General features: G+C 40.5%; 2 protein-coding genes and 1 long non-coding RNA gene across 14 annotated transcripts in view; 1 reads left to right on the top strand and 2 right to left on the bottom strand.

Moving 5' to 3' along the window:
- The window catches only part of LOC114863972 (uncharacterized), a 38,823-nt gene extending 33,981 nt beyond the window's left edge, over nucleotides 1-4,842 (top strand). For all 6 annotated transcript variants that reach the window (XR_008695998.1, XR_003787196.3, XR_003787195.3 and 3 more), the window contains 2 exons: nucleotides 2,986-3,174; nucleotides 4,621-4,842. This is a non-coding gene — a long non-coding RNA (uncharacterized LOC114863972). The remainder of the gene's footprint in view (nucleotides 1-2,985; nucleotides 3,175-4,620) is intronic.
- Nucleotides 973-15,381, bottom strand: tapt1a (transmembrane anterior posterior transformation 1a). 3 transcript variants are annotated; one of them, XM_029164550.3, is made up of 15 exons: nucleotides 15,145-15,381; nucleotides 14,056-14,186; nucleotides 12,257-12,375; nucleotides 12,060-12,092; nucleotides 9,481-9,643; nucleotides 8,666-8,801; nucleotides 8,155-8,252; nucleotides 7,819-7,888; nucleotides 7,555-7,635; nucleotides 6,815-6,924; nucleotides 6,671-6,730; nucleotides 6,518-6,586; nucleotides 6,255-6,331; nucleotides 5,219-5,388; nucleotides 973-3,141 (listed from the first exon to the last, which is right to left on the bottom strand). In XM_029164550.3, exons 1-15 carry the CDS (start codon nucleotides 15,332-15,334, stop codon nucleotides 2,852-2,854), a joined length of 1,797 nt encoding a protein of 598 aa, XP_029020383.1. In that variant the 5' UTR covers nucleotides 15,335-15,381; the 3' UTR covers nucleotides 973-2,851. The 3 variants fall into 3 exon arrangements, with proteins under 3 accessions (XP_029020383.1, XP_055368573.1, XP_029020384.1); XM_055512598.1 differs by having other exon boundaries at nucleotides 9,481-9,554; nucleotides 15,145-15,286; XM_029164551.3 differs by lacking the exon at nucleotides 12,060-12,092.
- A 1,237-nt stretch (nucleotides 15,382-16,618) lies between these two features.
- The window catches only part of ldb2a (LIM domain binding 2a), a 59,672-nt gene continuing 57,338 nt past the window's right edge, over nucleotides 16,619-18,952 (bottom strand). For all 5 annotated transcript variants that reach the window (XM_029164752.3, XM_055512599.1, XM_055512601.1 and 2 more), the window contains exon 9: nucleotides 16,619-18,542. In XM_029164752.3, coding sequence (XP_029020585.1) covers nucleotides 18,312-18,542 — 231 coding nt within the window. In that variant the 3' untranslated portion in view covers nucleotides 16,619-18,311. The remainder of the gene's footprint in view (nucleotides 18,543-18,952) is intronic.

The raw sequence follows: 18,952 nt of genomic DNA, 5'->3' as shown, positions 1-18,952 counted from the left end.
TCTCATCACTGATCACGAGTCATTAGACATTAGCTGGGGAAACACTTCATATATTGTTAGAGGTAATACAATGGTTTGTTGTGGATGCTTCACTTCTCAGAGGATATTTTTTATTTAAAATTAATTATTAGCTTTTCCTTAGTTTATCATATAGAATGCGAACCAATATGAAATCTTATATGCAGTGTATCACCTTAATCATTATTAAAAAGTCAAGAGCACTAGATCCTCAGAACCAGAGAACAACAGACACTGATTATTTGCTCTGCTTCTGTTGTTGGTATTACACTATTGTCCCACAGATTCATTCTTTGACAGAAGATCTTTAAAAACTCATATCAAAATCTGACATACTGGAATCTGTCCCAGTATCACTACTGTCAGTCTGGTACCCTGCTGGTACTAAAGGACTGGAGCTTGTCTCAGTCTTCAGCAGTATAAGGAGCTTAGGCCTCTAAGAATGTCTGTAGCAGATTTACTCTACCTGACCTCACCTCCTCAACGGATACAGTGTAGCTCGGCCTAAAGACAGGTGAGGTCACAGTCGGTGTAAACCTCAGCTTAGCAGTAACGTCTCATCATCAGTTCAGCTCTGGCAGCCGACACTAAAGTAAATATAATGTAAGGTTTCAGTTCAAATGTAAATATCAAAACTAATTGTCAGTCTTATTCCCAACTTAATGTCCACTTACTGTACTAACATCATTTGTATAGTACAGAACATGTGATACAGTTTAGGATTAGCTGTCCCATTTTAGTGTTAGTCATAGGTTACAAACAGATTTCATCAAGTTAGTTGATTTATATTAAGTTAACAGTGTTCAGCTTCTAAAAACTAACATGTTGCAATAAGTAAATTTAGTGTAGTATGTAGTGGAAAAATAAACTCACTAAAGGAAGTTACAGTAGCTTGACGTAACTTCAAAAACAGATAAAATGTCGTTTAGTTACTTTTGTAGATCAAAGCCACAATTAACAAAACCAACTTTTATTCTTCAAAACCTCAGACAATCAAAGTTTTGAAAATAAACCAAGGGACCAACTGATGGGACAAAGCAGGCAGTGTACAGGACCATCACAGCTTGCATAAGAACACTTTTGCCTCATCTCCATCAGCACAGTTGTGCTCAGCAGGGTCCAGTTGTGCTTCTCCACAACGAGGCTGGGCTCCGGCCAGTGGAGACGAGGCGTTCCGCAAAATCACAAGCAATAGAGTCAGATGTCATGCGCAAAAATATTATGATATAACAGGCAGCTCCAAAAACAGAACCATCATCCTTATTACATTAGTAATGAACATCATGATCATCATTGTCACAACGGAATGAAATCAGTGCTGATATGTGTAAATATTATATACATCTTCCTTCTGCTTAAAGTGAAACTAAACTAAACCAAAACTTAAATATGTTCATGTGTTGGAATAGAGATAGTGACAAAACAAAAGAACCCTTAAACTCTCAAATTGAGAAGATCATAGCATTAGAGAGGAAAAATAATAATCAACCATAAAATATAATATTTGTATGTCCTGCACAAATTCAAGGTTATATCAATGGAATATTAATGAAAGTAGAACGTTGTGTATTTGGCAGGAACCATAAAGTGCTACATCAGCTACCATGGTATTTAACCTTTAATGTTAATAATATTGGCTCCCTGACTTTAAATAACATTTTATAACTTGAAAAAAAATTAATACATTCTGTTCATTTTAAATAACAGTATATACTCAAATGAAACCTGTTACATATCAGGGCAGGTATTGTGTTTATATATATATATATATTTCACGGCATTAAACGTAAAGTAGAAAGAACTCCACAAGGCCAATAATTAGATGTAAACAACGCAAAAAAGGCATTTTGACTTTGAAAATATTGCTTCAATTCATCTACAATGTAAGTACTATAATATTACTAGAACATTGATTGAGAAACATGGCCTGTGTAAGTAAGGTCCATCAGTGCAAACATTCACATCCAAAGTAAAAAAGGTTCGACTCCTGTTACTTATTGGAGAATGTGTTATGATATTATTCCCTCCAGGCAAATTGAGGTCCGTTAATGTTAACGACTATCTGTTTTGAAGAGATATTAAATGAATTTGAATTTTCCCTAATACACAGTATTTTTACAACTGTGTCCTAAACGCAGAGGAATTTAAGGCTGTAAAAAGTATCAAATCTGCAAACTGGTCGAAGGAGCAGGTTGTTTCACATTCAGCTTCTATAAACCAGGTCCTTTTTAATCAAGCCTTTCAGTCACTTAAGACATTGTGTCGGTTAAAATGACTGTTGGCTGTGAGTTGGGAACACTTTAATACCAGTTGTTGGTTTTTGACTACAGTTCAGCCAAAAAAAAGTAGTTGCATTTGCTTTCAATAACCAGATTCATTTAAGGGACGTTAGACCTGAAAGAAACTTGTGCTTAGAAAAAGGAACTAGATGTAATTCATAATGTTTGTGTTGCCTGTCTTCTTTTTTTGTGGCTGCAGAGTGAAGTTAGAAACGTCTCCTTCTGATCTCAGTGCTGCTTAGAGGAAGTGCTTGTGTGCTCACACATTCTTTCTAAATACTGCATCACAATATCACTTCCACTCGTGGCAGCTCATTGTGACTGGGCTGCCACGCTCACTCTCACTCCTGCACTTTAAGCCAGCTGAAGTTTCCTTTGTCGAACCTGAACAGCGGCTGCAGCATCGTCTCATGCTGTGTTTCCGCGGTTGCTGTGACTGACTGTGTTGCCAGTGGCTGTAATAAATACATAGCTCTCTGCTGCGTTGGACCAGGAGAGTCTTTGCTCTTAGTCTTTCCTGAGTGGTTATTTGCTACAACAGCAGTAGCAGCTGCTCAGTCAATGCGATTACCGCAGATCGTGAAACGGTCGATCTCCAGTAGGTCTTTGTTGTTAGTCCTTTGCTTCGGTTCAGAAGCTGCTTGTGCCTCCTCCTCCTCCTCAGAGAGTAAGGACGTGTTTTGCTCAGTTTCAGGTGGTGGAGTCATTGGGCGGCTCCTTGGTACTGAAGATGTGTCAGGGAAGGGAGGAGGAAACAGTTCCGTCCTGGGAGTTGGCTGGGTGGTCACGGAGGAGGATGGTGATCTGCAGGGTGTGACAGGAATCTGCTCCACCGTGGCGTCCCCTGTGAACAACAGTGGAGAGGCTTCAGTAAAAGGTATATGGAATCTTCTATTTATAGGATCACAAATTAATGGTGGCTCTTAAACTCAACATCTAAAATGTGGAAGCTTTATATTAGCTGTTGAGGTAACGTCCAGGGAGAAAGCTACACCTACCTAACTGCTAGGTTTCAAAAGCAGCTCAATAATGAGAAGTCGCTAGAGAGGGAAGCTGACACTGCACATACGTCAGCACAGTTGTTTTCCATCACAGTCTACTGTCTTTACTGTGCCTTAAGAGAAATCACTGCAGAGTGTTTTCATTTTGAATGGACACAGCATAGTTACATTAGCAAAATTAACCAAACAGAATAATTCATCATATGAGAGCGAAAGGAGGGTGCGGTACTGGACATTAACGAGAACGTCCAGCCTCGGGCTGTTTGGAGACAGCAACCCTCGAGTCCTACTGCCGACAGAGCTGCTGTGAGGCATTTAAAGGCACAGCTTCCAGTTATTTCACTTTGTGACAGAGAGACGGAAGAATTGCCATTCTCCTAGTTCAGGCAAAATACATTCCTCACACGTCGATGCATCAAACATTTAAAAGGCAAACGAGATGTTAAATGCTAATATTCTACACCACTGTCTATGTTCCCATTAGAAGTTAGGCATTTGTGTGCTTTGCTGTTTAGAAACTGCTTTTTTTTTATCCATTTCTGCCCTCAGGACAGAAACCTGCTGATTAGACAGACGGCATATGTTAGTAATTTGTGAATCCACATCATTGTACAGACAGACGCCAGCAGATCAACATAACTGTGCTGCAACTCTAGCGAGGCAGCAGGTGAAGCTGGAGGCTCGTAAATCACTGGTTTGAATCTCAGCAAGTAAATATGTACAAATTTATTGTTATGCTTTGTCTTTAGCCTTGTAGCTACTGCGTTTTGAAAACCAATTTTGTTTGAAACCCAGGCAGTGGTTCGAGCTTTGATATGACATGAACCATCAGGATCTTTTCCTCCTGTTTGCTGAGCCAGGAGCTTTAAAATGGCAAAGATCTGCTGGGATTTGTCTGTTCTCACTCTGAATGGTTTCGGGGGTTTAAGGGTCACGCCTGGTCATCTCTCTGTCAGAGTCCTGTTGTCATGACCCATCGTGATTATTTTAAGTGCATTTATATATATTAAATTGTTCAGGAATTAGTGTTTTTCCCCTGATTATATAGCTCCTGACTAAGGCATAGTGTGTTAATAGTGACAGGGACAAAGTGTTATCAAGCTGAAGTGTTAATTATGTTAAGTGATGGGAACCTGGGTCAACCTGTTTGGTCCCATTATTTATTCTAGCATGTGGCTTAAACGTCTGCTTTAGATGAAAAGGGTTATACCACTAGTTGAAAACGCATACTATATGATGATAGCTTTTGACCACACATGATACCGTGAATATTTTCATGCTGGAAATCGTCTCCTCCCGCCCTCTACACTGTGTGCTGGCAGGAGAGAGGAGCACCTTCACCCAGAGGCTGGTCAGCATCCAATGCTCCACAGAACACCACTGAAGATCCTTCCCATGACCATCAAACTCTAGTTCTAGTGAACCCTTTGTTAGGGTTCACAAACTGGATGTTATTTCTATCCTATTATTCTGTCTGTATTGAAAGCAATTAAAAGCAGGCAAAGCAATTTCTCTGGCATTAATAAAGCTTTTTGAATCATGAATGCCACTGTTTTCACCACTTATTGTACTCACCAATCATATTTTTCTATCACATACTATAATATGACCTTTTTCACTAATACCACAACTACCACCATGACAGTTTTTAGCATATACACTATTAGTATGGCCATTTTTCACATACTTTATGACCTGTTTTCTCACCACATACTATATATATATATATACTATATACTATATGACAGTTTTTTTAAATCACATACTGTACTATGACCATTTTTTAACAAACACTATAAATTGTATATAATATACAATGACAGCACATAATGTTTGACCTTTTTTTTTATCATATACTATGAGTATTTTTCTTACCACATACTATACTATGACACATATACATGTGTGTGTGTGTTTTACCTGAAGGTGTGCGACATTTGGCTTGCTCAGCTTTACTGGGGGTCTTTGCAGAGGACGATGGAGCAGTCGGGGGCTTCTCATTTAGTTTATCCTCCATGTTTGCCCTTTTCACGTAAACACATGACTTTCCCAGCAGCACAATGCTGTTTAACACTTTAAGTGTTACCAACCTACAGAGAGAGGGAAAAGTTGCATTTCTAACAGGAAGGATGTGACCATTAGTAATCAAGTAGTCAATTTTTTCCAGTTTTCACAGTCATGAGTGACCAGTCTGTTTTTTTGTTACAGTTCTAACGGCACTGTCTTGAGCTGAGCCACAGCTATAATGAATCCCTTTTGCCATCTGGTTTCTATCGCAACTATTCACATCCCACTACCGACACCAGGATTTTGATGTGCACCATACTTCTGTGTTTCTGGGCTTTGCTATAAGGCCCAGGCCCTGACACTGATGAGAGAGATACGGACACATTTGGGTCTGTAGACCACCGCTTGCTGTGACAGGGTGTTTCGGACTGAGAGCGTGTCAGGATGGCTGAATCTTCGCCAAGGCACAGTGGTCTGTTCAAGCCAGAGCTATTTTTAAATTGGGGGTGGAGAAGGCCAGTGAAGGCACTAGAGATGACAACAGTGTATTCCTCACCCTGGGGGAAACTTCAATGGTACAAGCCTGATCGGATCTGGCAAATGGGAATGAGTGAGCCTATCAGATGCGCAGCATGGGGAGAACATGAATGCACCGTGTTAAGGCTTATGTAATCTGAATGTGTTTATGACATCGCTTGCATGTTTAGTGTGCATTAAACATGCAATTTATACATAACTCGGTGTATCAGATAAAACGCAAACTTTAATTTTAATAATAAATAGAATCAAAAAACACCATTCATTTTAGAGAGAGGAAGAAGCTCATTGGTTTAAATCCTTACATTTTCAAGTTATTTTTTACATTAGGCACAACAGTGATAAACGGCTAATTTCTAAATGTTTGCTAGAAATGTATATCATACATAAAGTAGAACTTTATTAGACTTACCCGAGATAAAATAGGAACACGCAGGTGACTGAAAGCGCTCCCTGGACCTTAATGGAACTCATCACTACGCGAATGAGCTGTTAAAACATTAAAAAGAAAGAGAGTTTTAAAACACACAACAAAGTCCAACTTGCTGCAAGTGAGAAAATAAATTGGCATTTTCATCTAGTGGTATCAAACTTTAACTTTAGGAAGTTGCCAATGACCAATTCTTTTGTGGTATTTAGTTCTTGAATAGCAACAGATGGCCGCCTCTCTCTTACCAGAACAGCCAAAGGCAGAGGGATGAAGCCCATCCTCCGAGCCACTGAGTCACTGTAATCAGTACAAGCCTGCACAAGGAGCACAGAACTCAGTACAATAACACAGTTCACTATATAGAAAGATGACGGTCGGAAAAAAGAACAGTTGCCTACATTTTTCTGCCGACTGCTGACAAGATCGAAGGCCAAACTAGCTCTGTACTCACTGTACACCTGCAGGAGAGACAAGTCACATAAGCACAAGACGACAAATAACTGTTGCTGTATCTAGACTTTTGCTTCAGGTTGGGCTCTTACGTCGGCAGTAATGTCGTTGAACTTGGTGATGAAAGCATGTTTGATGATGTCAACAGCAATTTCAGAGGCGATGACTCTTAAGACATCAGGTAACAACACCCATAGATGGTCTGAGGAGAGAAAGAAGCATTAGCCTTTTCAACCTACTTTTTGTTGAGTCTGCAAACTCGGTTCTATCCTACAACAGTTCACATGTCCTGTGTAAATGGTTCATTTAGCCAGTTTTCATAATTTTGTTATATCTTTATGAGAAACAACTCCATTTCATTGCCTCTAACTATTTAAGTGTGTGATTATGTAAGAAGATAGGCTTTGTTTTCGCTGTTTAATGTAAACAGACATGCAGAATCCCCTGATGCACAGAATGCAAGTACGTCAGTGCGATCTTAGTGTCTAGCAGAAGGCTGTGGCTCGTAGTACACTAGCATTACAGTTTCAGCTGACAAGTCATGTCTGTCATCAATGGTGTGACACTGTCAGGGGGAGCTGACTGTTTCAGAAGACTGTCGCACAAAAATACCCAGCTCTTATCTTTCACTGTCGTATTCAGTGAGATCTGAAGGAGAGAAATATCCCCAATGTTGCGGTGGGTCAGCCAGCACCACAGGAAGTCAGCTGCTTGGCACATCTGTCTGCATTTTGCCCTGGCAGCACTGACCCACGTATTCAGTTGGAAACATTCTTATTCTAGCTTTTGAAGGGGCAGAATGGTACCGTCTCTCTTGTAAAACAATGATTACCTGGGTTCCACGAGAACTGCTCCATATTCCTGAGGCACACGATGAGAAGCAGGACAAAGCTGGTGAACCGCTCTTTGATATCTGCAGGATAAGAAAAAAACCTCTGTACCGCTACTTAATTTACCATATAGACAGATATTTCTCCAATGCTCTCAGAGTCAAATTTAAGAATGAAAAAATAGACAACGCTATAAATAAGTGAAACATTACTGAATTTGATACTATTCTGGTTGATGTATAACAGTATAATATCAAAAAACTTACCACTGTTGGACATTTGAAATAAATTGTTCTTCTCAAATTTCTTGAACACACTTCCTTTGATCTCCACAAACTGTTGGAGAGAACAGAAACACAAAGGCAGAAAAGCATTTAGCAGCATTATAACACACAAAATACAAATTATTGTGTTGCAGTTGCATTTCATCACCAACATGCAGGGTTTATTTTTCTAGGACACATCTGCATAAAATTAATTAAAGTAAAATGCCGTTAATGGGCATGTGTGCATATATTTTATGCAAGACTGAAGCTGCTTAACCCTTCTCATGTCAGTTTACATTCACATGCTTCTGTGCATTTGTGTAGGTGTGTACTGACGTTGTTGGACAGCATGATGGTCAGCAGGGACTTGTTGTGGGAGTTGAAGGCAACGTTCAGAGTGGAGGCTTGGACCATGATGAGGATGGCATGGAGGACTGAGAGACTGGCGCTCAGGAAAACAACTGATTATAGAACATTTAGGCACATAATAGAATGCAGCACATCTAGTGATGCTCGGCTTAACACCATGTACAAAGCCAACAGTCTATTTTCTCTTCTGTGCTCATGTAGTGTAGGTCACTAAGCTAAACTATAATAATGTATTAAATAGTCTAATAAAACAAAATTAAACGTTCTACTGAAACAGACAGTTGTGACAGAGTTGTGAGGATCTAGCCAGCCCTGACTCAGCCCATTAGCAACTTAGAAATGAATGAAGGCTGAGTGCAAATCTTATAATGCATTCAGTTTATATGTTGAAGGATAGAAGCCAGTGTTAGTGCATTCAAATTCCCAAACACTACCTTAAAAGAACATCATATTCATACGGAGATGATGAGGAGGATACAGACATATAAAACAGCCATGATGAAATGAGGGATGACTCCTATACTGTCTCTTTTCCGTTCTCTGGGTTCTGTGGCCGTCCAGTAGAGTGCATCTAGGATGTCTTGACCGAAGGAGGAGAAGAGGCGGTCTGCGACCTTACACAGGAACAACAATGGTAAAGTTAATAAAAGCATGCTGACTGTAAATAGTTTGTTTTCTCTTTTGTGTCCATGATTATTAAAGCATGCTTTTCCTTCCTTTCTGTTTTTTCTCTTCATTTCTTGTCAGCCTAACTAAACCCAGCTTCATAAACAGGCAGCTTCCTAATTACAGCAAACAAATGGTTTGATTTAATTACATTCTTATTTTAAAAATAAAATTATTCTTATAGTCTTGGCATCTGCTTAATTAAAATGGATTTAGTAATTAGAGACCACAGTAAATCAAACCATACAAAATCATGTATGTCATCTCAACATGGAGCAGTGGGCACAAAGGTTCCTGCTCTACAGTTTACTTAAAATACACATGTTGCATTTGGTTAATTTATCTCTTGATTACATGTATTGTGTAAAAATCTAATATGAATCATCTGATTGCAGAGGGACATAACATAAGGCACAACCTCAAACTTCAGTAGCTTGCAGATCTAAGTTAAGCAGACATGATTAAGAGTAAACATTTCGTCTCCTCAGAGTGAAGCAGATCATCTACATCATCAGGCACAGCTACTAAGCATGTATTAAGCAGATACTAGAATAGTGACCGAGTTGTCTAAATGGCTGATGCAATGCTGTATAAATGTCAGATATTAGTGTATGGGATGTGAGGTACCTCCAACATGTTGTAGATGATGTAGAGTTTGATGACAGACTGCCCTCTGATCATGTGGTACATCATGGAGTAATCTACGTAATGCATCATGGAGAAGCAAAGCACCAGGATGAGGGCCCGCAGCATATCACACACCTGCGCTGGCTGCAGCAGCCGCGACCCACTGACAACACACACACAAATATACACAATACCATTAACGCCAGATACGTGGAGTCACACAAAGACACATTTCAGCACATTGTGTGCATCAAAATGCAGACTGGCATGTAGACACAGGCGATGCAGTATATCTAGTATGTATATAGTACATGAAGATAACCACATAACATGTACTTTGTAATGTGTGCACAGCTTAACATCTTCACGCCAGCATGTGCTGACTCTTACTGGTATAAAGTGAGGCTAAAGAAACGTGGCCAAGCGAATGGAGCCCTGATTCAATACACTACCAGATCAGTATCTCTGCAGCTGGTTATAAAGGCTTCGAATTATCTCTGATAGACATCACGTGGAGAAACAGCAGGACAGAGTTCAATAATTCTGTTCTGTTCAAAATGATGTATCCCACATAAAGGGAAAAGCAACAAGCAGCGATAAGATACAATATAAAATATTAAAGCCAGTATCTTCTTTGTACTAGATGTTATCATGTTCATGATTAATTTCCTTTTAATATGTTTGTTGTTGTACTTTGCTTTTTAGGAGTAAATCCTTTGTTTTTATCTTCCAACAAAAACCTGTATCGTATCGTATATTATACCGGTTTTGTTAACAAAATGGATACAACATTCTGTACAGAATTTCTTGGTGCTGCGTGAGAAACAAGCTAAAGCTCTCACAAGGCACAAACATCAAAACCTGGTTTTTAAATGCTGAATAATGTGCTTCAACCATGTGCAGATAATTAAATGGCAGTAGCGGGATGTTAAGAGGAGAGCTGACAAATCCACAGGGATATTTAGTTTACTATGAGGAGGATGACTACGTAGGAAGAGCTGGAGAGGGCTCAGTTCCCACACACATTATTTTGGATTTTAGCTTTAACTGGAGAATTCTTCTCTAACCACCACAACATGTGTTCTAGCTACACACACAGCTATTTAATTTTACCAATCTGCCTCAAACACTACAGCATCAGTCATTCAGTTAGTGACAGCAGCTACTGCACAAGCTAAGCACTATTCACCATCGATGTCATAGGACAGACTAATGCTACAGAAACTCCCTAGTGAAGTAAAACACATTACCTTCATTCCTTTAAGCAGTGGCTAAATGCATCACAGCTACTACACACACCTTACATGTTTTAAAGCATGTGAGAAAAAGAATTACGTTTCCAGAAAGACAGAGGTTGGGGCTTGGAAGGTGTAACATCTGAGCTATTTCAGGATCCGACTCTGAGCTGAGACAAAAAAAGCAAAGACGTGTAAATTAGCTTAATCAAGTGTTGTCTGAACTGACATGTTGCTGAACATGTGAGATCAACACGTGGGTCTTTTTTCCCCAACACCTGTTTCCATGACATACACCAATTCACCTTTTAGACTGATTCATACAGATACTTAATCCAAAAGGCAGCAGAAAAAGCTGCAAATAACAGTATAAAAATACAGTGGAAGCAATGTGACACCAGAAAGGTGTCGCTAACGTGACCATCGTTTGTTATTCTAATGGCGCCACCCAGTGCCCAGTTCAGACCAGATCAAAATTGCCCCTTTCTTGGGTTTTTCTTTTAGAATTAATAAATAAAATACTTTTTAAAAATTATTTTTAATATATTATTACAATTTATTATAAAATTGTAATAAAACATTTCCAATTCTGTGCTGTTGTGTGTTGGGATTTCTATGGTTGCAGTGAGCATCCTCCTCCACCTCAAACAGCTTCTTTTCCCAATACGCGTGTCACACACAGAGCTCTAGATGCAAAGCTGCTGCAGCCGGCGGTCGATGCAGTCTGCACAAAGCACTCCTCACTATCTCCATAATACCAGTGTTATCTCCAAAACACACATGAACATGAACTGAGTTTAAGCTCAGCTAGCTAGGCTACAGTTCAGTTAGCCATCTCCACTGCTTGTGCCTTTCATATAAAAGTATTAACACACGGCCAAAAAAGAAATCGATCCAAAACCTCGTTAGTGAAGCTGACTTGACAGCAGAAAACAGACTTGCTTCTGTAGAGCAGCTAAGGGGGTTTGTACAGGGATGGCAACAGTGAGAGCAGAGTAAAAACTGCAATGAGATGCTTTTATAAAGGCAACTGAGCCCCAGGCTGCTCCAGAAAAGCTGTTTAGACCAGGTAGCTCTCCAGTGACTCTATGCAGCTGTATCGCTGACAAAATACATGGACAGAATGAGCATGCACTCTCAGCAAACCTTCTCTGGATGTGAACAGAAAATAAACCCATAAATCCAGATTTATGGGCAAACGACATGGCTGCAGAATGGGACACGTGTACGTTGTCATGCTGTATACCAACAGACAAAATGAGAGGATGAGAGAACAGCGAATGGTTGTGGAGGCCAGTTCAGGACAGTGACTGTACATATGAAACCTGGATTTTTGGAGCATACCTGCTTCTTTTGCAGTAGGGGCATGTGCGTGCCCTGCAGAGAGGAAGGCAGAGGGTGAGGAGGGCAAGAGGAGAGGCAGTGCTCATCAGGGAGGTTTGGATTCATAATGTATGCTAGCGAAACGTTCTGGTTTTTCACTTCAGCTGTATGCGTTAAACTGACACATCTCATGTTTTGGTCAGTGTGTGTTTCCTCACCTAAAACCACAGCACGGCAGCGTGAGGAGACGCAGCAGGGCCAGGAGCACCCTGAGAGGCAGCAGGGTGAAGACGTACAGGAAGGCGTCCACGCACAGGAAGAAGCCGAAGAGCATGAGCTGGAAAAGTCACATAGCACCAATCAGTGGAACAATATGCAGAAAGCAAAACCTCCAAGTTATGAAAAAATCCTCATATCTTCTACCGACTGCCACAGGTGACCCTGAAAATACCAGACACATACCTTTGCGTGTTCTTTTCCAGCTTCCCATAGTTGCCATTGTCTCGTCATTTTAGGTTTATTCTATAGGAGACTCATTTAACCCAGTCGAGATGTTACTTCTAGCAGGACAAACATGGAGGTACTGAGGTATTACTGGCAGGAGCTGGTGGGAGGGTCTGACTCTCATTGGTAAATTCTGTGAGTTTTCTTGGGGCCTTCTCAGACCCCATAAAGTTGGCTAGCGTTCCTAACACACTAAAGTCACTGAGGTCTTTTATGTTTACACACATTCCTCTTCTGCCCCCAAGGAAAAACCAAACCAGTAGGAGCTGTGCTGGTTTTAGTTTTGCCTGCTAGGCCACATCTCTGCACAGAAAGACTCCACTGATCTCCACTAACAATATACTGTACCTGTGTCTTTACTCCACATGCAGAAGTAAAGAATTCGCCTGACGATTCCAATTTTAATAAATAATGGCAATCTATCAATTTTGGGTCTTTGATGTTTTTAAATATATTCACACACTAACTTTGAGCAGAATTAATCACTAATTTATTGAATGAAATAATGCAAAAACAATGATTTATTAATGACTACTTTTTTAAAACAAATAATAAAAAACACAATTAATTGATAATAATAATAAAAGGTTGTACATGATTTTCAAAAGCTGTTTTAAAGAAACTTGAATCTGGTTTTATACGACCTGCATGTGCGCTACAGTTTCACAGTTCACTGTACTGCTGGGATCTGTGTTATTCTGTTACATCCAGTGACACAGAACTAAATGGAAACACTGCACACTGGACAATAATGTGACTATACAAGACCACACGCTCCACAGCCTAAACAGAGACTGACTGCTCTTCATTAGGAGTGTACAGAAAAGACCAAGTGCACATAAACAGAGAGCAGGCTCTGATGTTCCACACATACATATTTATTTCACTGTAGCCTGTGGCAGTTATATAATTACACAGGCTGACATCATGAAATAGATTAATTATACAGCTCCCTTTGTTACAAGTGACCAGTCCACTAATGTACTCATAAGACACAAAAATGACTGGGGTTATTATTATGGTTAGCATATATTTGAGGTATGTGCTTTCTAATTTACGTAAGCATAATACGCACAAATTACTTTTATTTTGAGCTGAGGACAAGGCAGCACACAATCTGGGAAAAATAGGTGCAAATGTTGCGGCTTGTGAAGGTGTGATTACAGTATATCTAATAATTATATACGGCTTTAACTTAAGTGCAGAGTAAATTATTTATGGTATAAAAAATCCCTCCTTTTTACTATTGACTTTATTATTAAGAGAGAGCGAACTCCAATACAGTGAATAAACCACAAGTACGACTTTCTTTGTTTGTCAGTTGCAATAACATTAATTAGATTTGGTTTTAAAGTGTATCACCAGTACAGTACTGTATGTGCTCAGGGATATCAATGATTGTAAAGACACTTTTCTTTATAAGCTGCTCATTTTTATCTATAGACTTTGTCAGCTGTATGAGACAGGTAGCTGAGGAAACACACCAATTAGATAGTTGTATTATAGAAAGTACCTTCTCCAGCTCCTTGGGGATACGCATGCACGTATAAATCTTCTCTCTGCGCTCAGTGTACTTTGCTTCATTGTGCTCCAGGAAGTACCCTCTGGTGAGCTCGGTGCAAATGAAACGTGTCAGGGATGGGTCTGGAACAACAGGAGACAACAGTGTTATCACGAGGTCACTGTGTGCAACAATTACAACCGCAACTGTGAACACAATGAGATCAGCAACAGGTACAATACAACATGAAACAAAGCAGGACTAAACAGCACTGACTTTAGCAGACATCTCAGGTCACAGTTTTTTTAGTGTGACTTGAAAACAAATTGTTATAGAAATTGAAAAAGGTTCGGTTTGATACACAGAAAGAGGTTTCATAAACATCTGTAACCTCTGTAATTAGAGAAGGTTGTGTTTGAATTGTGGCATTCTTTAGAAAAGAAGTGTCCTGTAATGTTGTCATGTAAAACAGATGCAGAACAGTAATATCACCAACATCATAGAACAGAACAGTGTGTAGCCTGGCTGTTTTATACATGTAAACTTTACATTCATAATCAAACCTTACATTTATTAAATGTAAGGTTGGGAACAGAAAGCCGTTTCCAGTTAGAACAGAATTCTTAGTTTTTGACTTTGATTATCCTGATGTGTGAAGTGTCTAGAATTGAAGGCTACAATAATGTGAGAGCTAGAAAACAGAAATCTGCTAAACATTGGCTTAGAAAACAACAAACTAGTAAAACTGACTTCATGAACAAATAAACAAAGATGAAGCTCAACCAGAGTCTGTCTCACTGCTCTGTACGTCAGCACGTGACAACAATGACAGACCCTCATACATTGTCCCATACAGCGAGACTTTAGCGCGTGGTTCAACCTGATGCTTGTGTCCCGTCATGCAGGTATCTCTGACTAGCTCGTTATTCGGGCTTCAGCAGCACCGGGTGACACAAGCACCGCCCGCAGCTCCGGTCCACGGCCCACGAAGCTGTAACAACCCGCTAAACTTCAGCGCTGCCGTCGCTGTGTCTACGGAGACAGCCGCGCGCACCGTCCGCGCGTCGCGCGGCGGTGACGCTAACGGCTGCAGGCGGTTACCTGCGCAGGGCTCCCGCTGCTCCCGCCTCGCAGCGCTTATGTCGTAAAAGCCCAGCGTTTCCGGCAGCTCGGCACTCAGGTCGAGTCTTCCCGACTTGTGCAAATCCTCCCACGGTCGTCTCTGTCTTTTCTTAAGCTCCATTTCTGCTCCTTTCTCTTCTGACAGCTGTGTGCCCGACGGCTCCGCCATCTTTACTTTGCCGCCGCGTCGCCCAATGCAACGTCACCCTAACGTTCAGTAGGTAAAAAAGCAGTATTGACGTCATATCAGCGACGCCGTTACACGATTGGTTCAACGGTTTGTTAACGTAAACTGATTATTAAAAATGAACTGAACTCGAGTAGTTTAGATTAAAATTACTGGAAAAGTCAAGTCAAGTCAATAATAATACCAACATGAATTAAATATCTATTGGTCTGTTTTTATGTATCGGTTATTTTATAACAGACTATGTTAAATAATATAATATTTTAGAGGTTGCTACAAATAAGGCTCTATTACGTTGCCTTGTGCCTATAAAGCACTTTTATTATTCATCAATAATTTAGGAGTCACGGAGAAAGAAAACATGATCATCTATGAAAATATTATAATAGTAGTTGAATGTTGTTGCTGTGCCCCAACTGTCCACTGGGTGCCGCCAGAGTTCCATCAAATTGCCGAATAACAGATTGTAGAGATTTACTCTAAGGTCCGTTTCTGCTGTGACACAATAGTGAAATATAGAAACGACACAAATAAAATAACCAGAGTATCTATCAATTTTAGATATTATTTCATATGAGTCTGTAGTTTATGGGTTTAATAATCAGATGGTGCAGCTTGTGAACTTGTTTTTGCGTGTTCATAGTCCATAACACAGCAAGGGTTGATTGGTGTTAAAACCTCTCGTGTGAATGTCTTCAGGTACCAAATATGATCACAAGACAGATATTACTCTACTAGCACCAAAACATGTTTAGGTCAGATCATTTCTGCTTTTAGACATAGACTAAAAGATTTAGAGAATATTTTATTATAATTTCCTTTAACCACTTAGTGACAGGACCAAGTAAAATGTAATACAAAATAGTTTTAGCCCAAAAATGTAGTTTTCAAGTAGTTGGGTATTTTCTTTAAAAATGAAAACGTGAATAAAATCGGAGTCTCTGTGAAGATCAAAAGATCGGGAAATGTATTTTTTTTTTAAACAGTCATTTTCCAGGTGCCAAAATCAATCTCATCATCGGGTTCACTTTGAAGCGGTTGCGGCGCTTTCAGTTTTTCCTCCGCAGATACAAACAAATACTTTTGCATAATGTAAACATGTGAGACGAGTGGAAAGACCAGGGCGACCCGGACACGATATAGGGACAGCTTTTTGCCAACTGCCTTTTCAAAGATCAAGACTGAGCTTGTCAGAGCCGATATTAAAAACAGATGAATATAAAAACTGCACACACACACGCCACGTGCAAACAAACAAACTTCCACTCCTTTGTAAGCACGGTTTATTGGCACACATAATGGTAAAGCATACATACCAGACATCAGATATGACACTGAACACCTCTGCTATATAATGTACAAATGGTGTCTAATAATACTAGGCTCAAACATATTTAGAAATGTGTTAGCTTCCTTACAAATGCACAAATAAATACCCATAAGATTCAGTTGTATGAAGACATTTGTCAGCTGTCTTCTCTTCTGTTTCCAAACAAAAGTCCAACAGAAGAGATCAGGGACATGGAATCAATTCAATCAAAGATTAACACAAATACAGGAATCTTAAACCATTTCTGCAGGGTGGAGGGGATTTCATCTGTGAGTTGTTTTTTAAAATGTAAAACTGTTTTCTTTCTATGTCACAGAATATACAAGAAATGCGAGCGTGTGGGTGTTTTTTAACTGTGGCTTTGGTTCTGCACTAGCTAGAGAGGACGGGGAACATTTTGAGAGTCTGGTTTGACCGAGAAAAACCAGCGTGCATCCAAACCACCCGACAGAAATCACAACCTCCTGTACAAAACAAACAGCTGCCATATCCAGACTGGTTTCAGTGGCTGATGTACAGTGGACAAAATAGATTCCTCCTCTATTTACAGAGCTACAAATCTTTTAACAGTGTTCCCAAACTGATGAACCCAAAGGAAAATCAGACTGATGCATTTTTAAAAAGTACATATATCAAACAAAATTAAAAATCCTATAAAATCATGCAGGAAAAGGTTTTAGTATCAGTTTGGGAGTAGGTCGTTAAAGGGAAAGAAGTCCAATTTTCGAGGAGGGGGAAAAAAATCAACATTAATGCATCAACGCGTGTCGGCTAAGTTCACATACTGATCTGCAAAATTACGACGTGATTGCAAAGTATTCGGAGAGAAGCAAAATACCAATAGACTACGAACACAATCAAACTGGTTTGCATGAAATCACAATCTGTGACGACCGCGGTAATGTGGAAAAAACAATCCTAGGACACGATTTTCCCTCATTTGAAAGGAGTCCATAATGGTATAGAACTTTTATTTCCTCTTAATTAGAAATGGAAATAAACAGCAACACCAGAAACAAACCACCGGCCGCGTGAATTCCCAATAAAAATGCAATTGCCTCAGACAACGTTTGATTTGTGTCCAACGCGTCGAGACGCTTCCATTGGCTCGTTGGCTGCTGGAAACAATCCTGCCTACGTCACGATCAGCTACTTGTGAGACGTTATGTTTTTCTTCTTCTTCTTCTCTCCTCGGCGCCTTGAGCCAACGCGTTGACCTTTGACCTGCAGGTGAACCAGTCACACTTGGTTCTCCACTAGGCAAGAGTTTTGACTGTGAGGGTCCAAAGAGGAGAATTTAAGCCGCATTCTTGGAAAAGATGCCCATGACTTTTTTTTTTTTTTTTTTACAGTTGCATACGAGTTGAATGCGTTTGTTGTCTGTATATATTGCTGTGCAATGCCGCCAGTTCTCAGTGTTCTCCAAGATGTTACAGTGGAGGAGAAGAAGAAAGTGGCTGGACACGTCAGCGACTGGTTCGCAGATGGAGGCTTTGCTTCGGATCAGTGTCATGAGGCGTGGAATCGCTGGCCTGGTCCTGGTCCCGGGAACAGGTCTGGTCCTGGTCCTGGGCCTGGTCCTGGTCCTGGTCCCGGTCCCGGTCCCGTTCCCGGGCCCGGTCCCGGGCTCTACTGCGAGGGCTGGGGCGCCGTGCTCTCGGGCTTGGCGTCCTGGGCGGCCGGGGGCTTGCTGCTCCAGGGCGCGTTGTTGCCCAGAGCCGGGGAGCTGTTGAAGTCGTCCTCGTCGTCCAGGCCGTTGGTGGCGTCGTACTGCGTGTTCTCCAGGCGCGTGATCAGACGCTCGTCCTCGTCCCCGAACTCGCCGCCCATCAGGGTCGGCTCGCCCACCACCATCACGTCCTGGAGAGAGAGAGAGAGTGAGGAAGTAAACTGACAAAGTGAAAACAAGAAATACAGATGTCCTTTTTTTGTTACACACGTTGTAAAAGGTCACTTATGTTCAGCATTTGTCCCCTTTGTTCCACTCAACCTGCTTTTTATTCACACTCCTTTGACCGGCGTTAACGATGCAGAGCTGCTTTTTGCTTCACCATACGTTTTCATTTAAATGTAATTTCTAAAATATCACCTTGACAGGTTTCAGTTGCTGAAGAAGACAGTGGAAAATGGCCAGAAGCTCCTGGAGCAGCTCCAATGTCAGACGTCGACTCAGACTCAGAGGTCAGGTTTATATCACATTTTAGGAAGGGATCCCTCTTCCTGTTCACTAAACATTCTCATGTTAACATGAGTCTAACTCAGTTTTCAAA

Source organism: Betta splendens, chromosome 10 (assembly GCF_900634795.4).
Source record: "Betta splendens chromosome 10, fBetSpl5.4, whole genome shotgun sequence".
Lineage (NCBI taxonomy): Eukaryota > Metazoa > Chordata > Actinopteri > Anabantiformes > Osphronemidae > Betta > Betta splendens.
The sequence above is the reverse complement of the archived record's forward strand: the minus strand, read 5'-3'. Positions and strand labels throughout refer to the sequence as shown.

Excerpts from the sequence above, each read along its gene's own strand:
- tapt1a (XM_029164550.3), bottom strand. The coding sequence starts at position 15,334 with ATGGCGGAGCCGTCGGGCACACAGCTGTCAGAAGAGAAAGGAGCAGAA. Across the intron at positions 7,636-7,818 it reads ATTTCAAATGTCCAACAGTG|ATATCAAAGAGCGGTTCACC; the intron begins GTAAGTTTTTTG and ends CTTATCCTGCAG. Across the intron at positions 6,925-7,554 it reads GCAGTTCTCGTGGAACCCAG|ACCATCTATGGGTGTTGTTA; the intron begins GTAATCATTGTT and ends TTCTCTCCTCAG.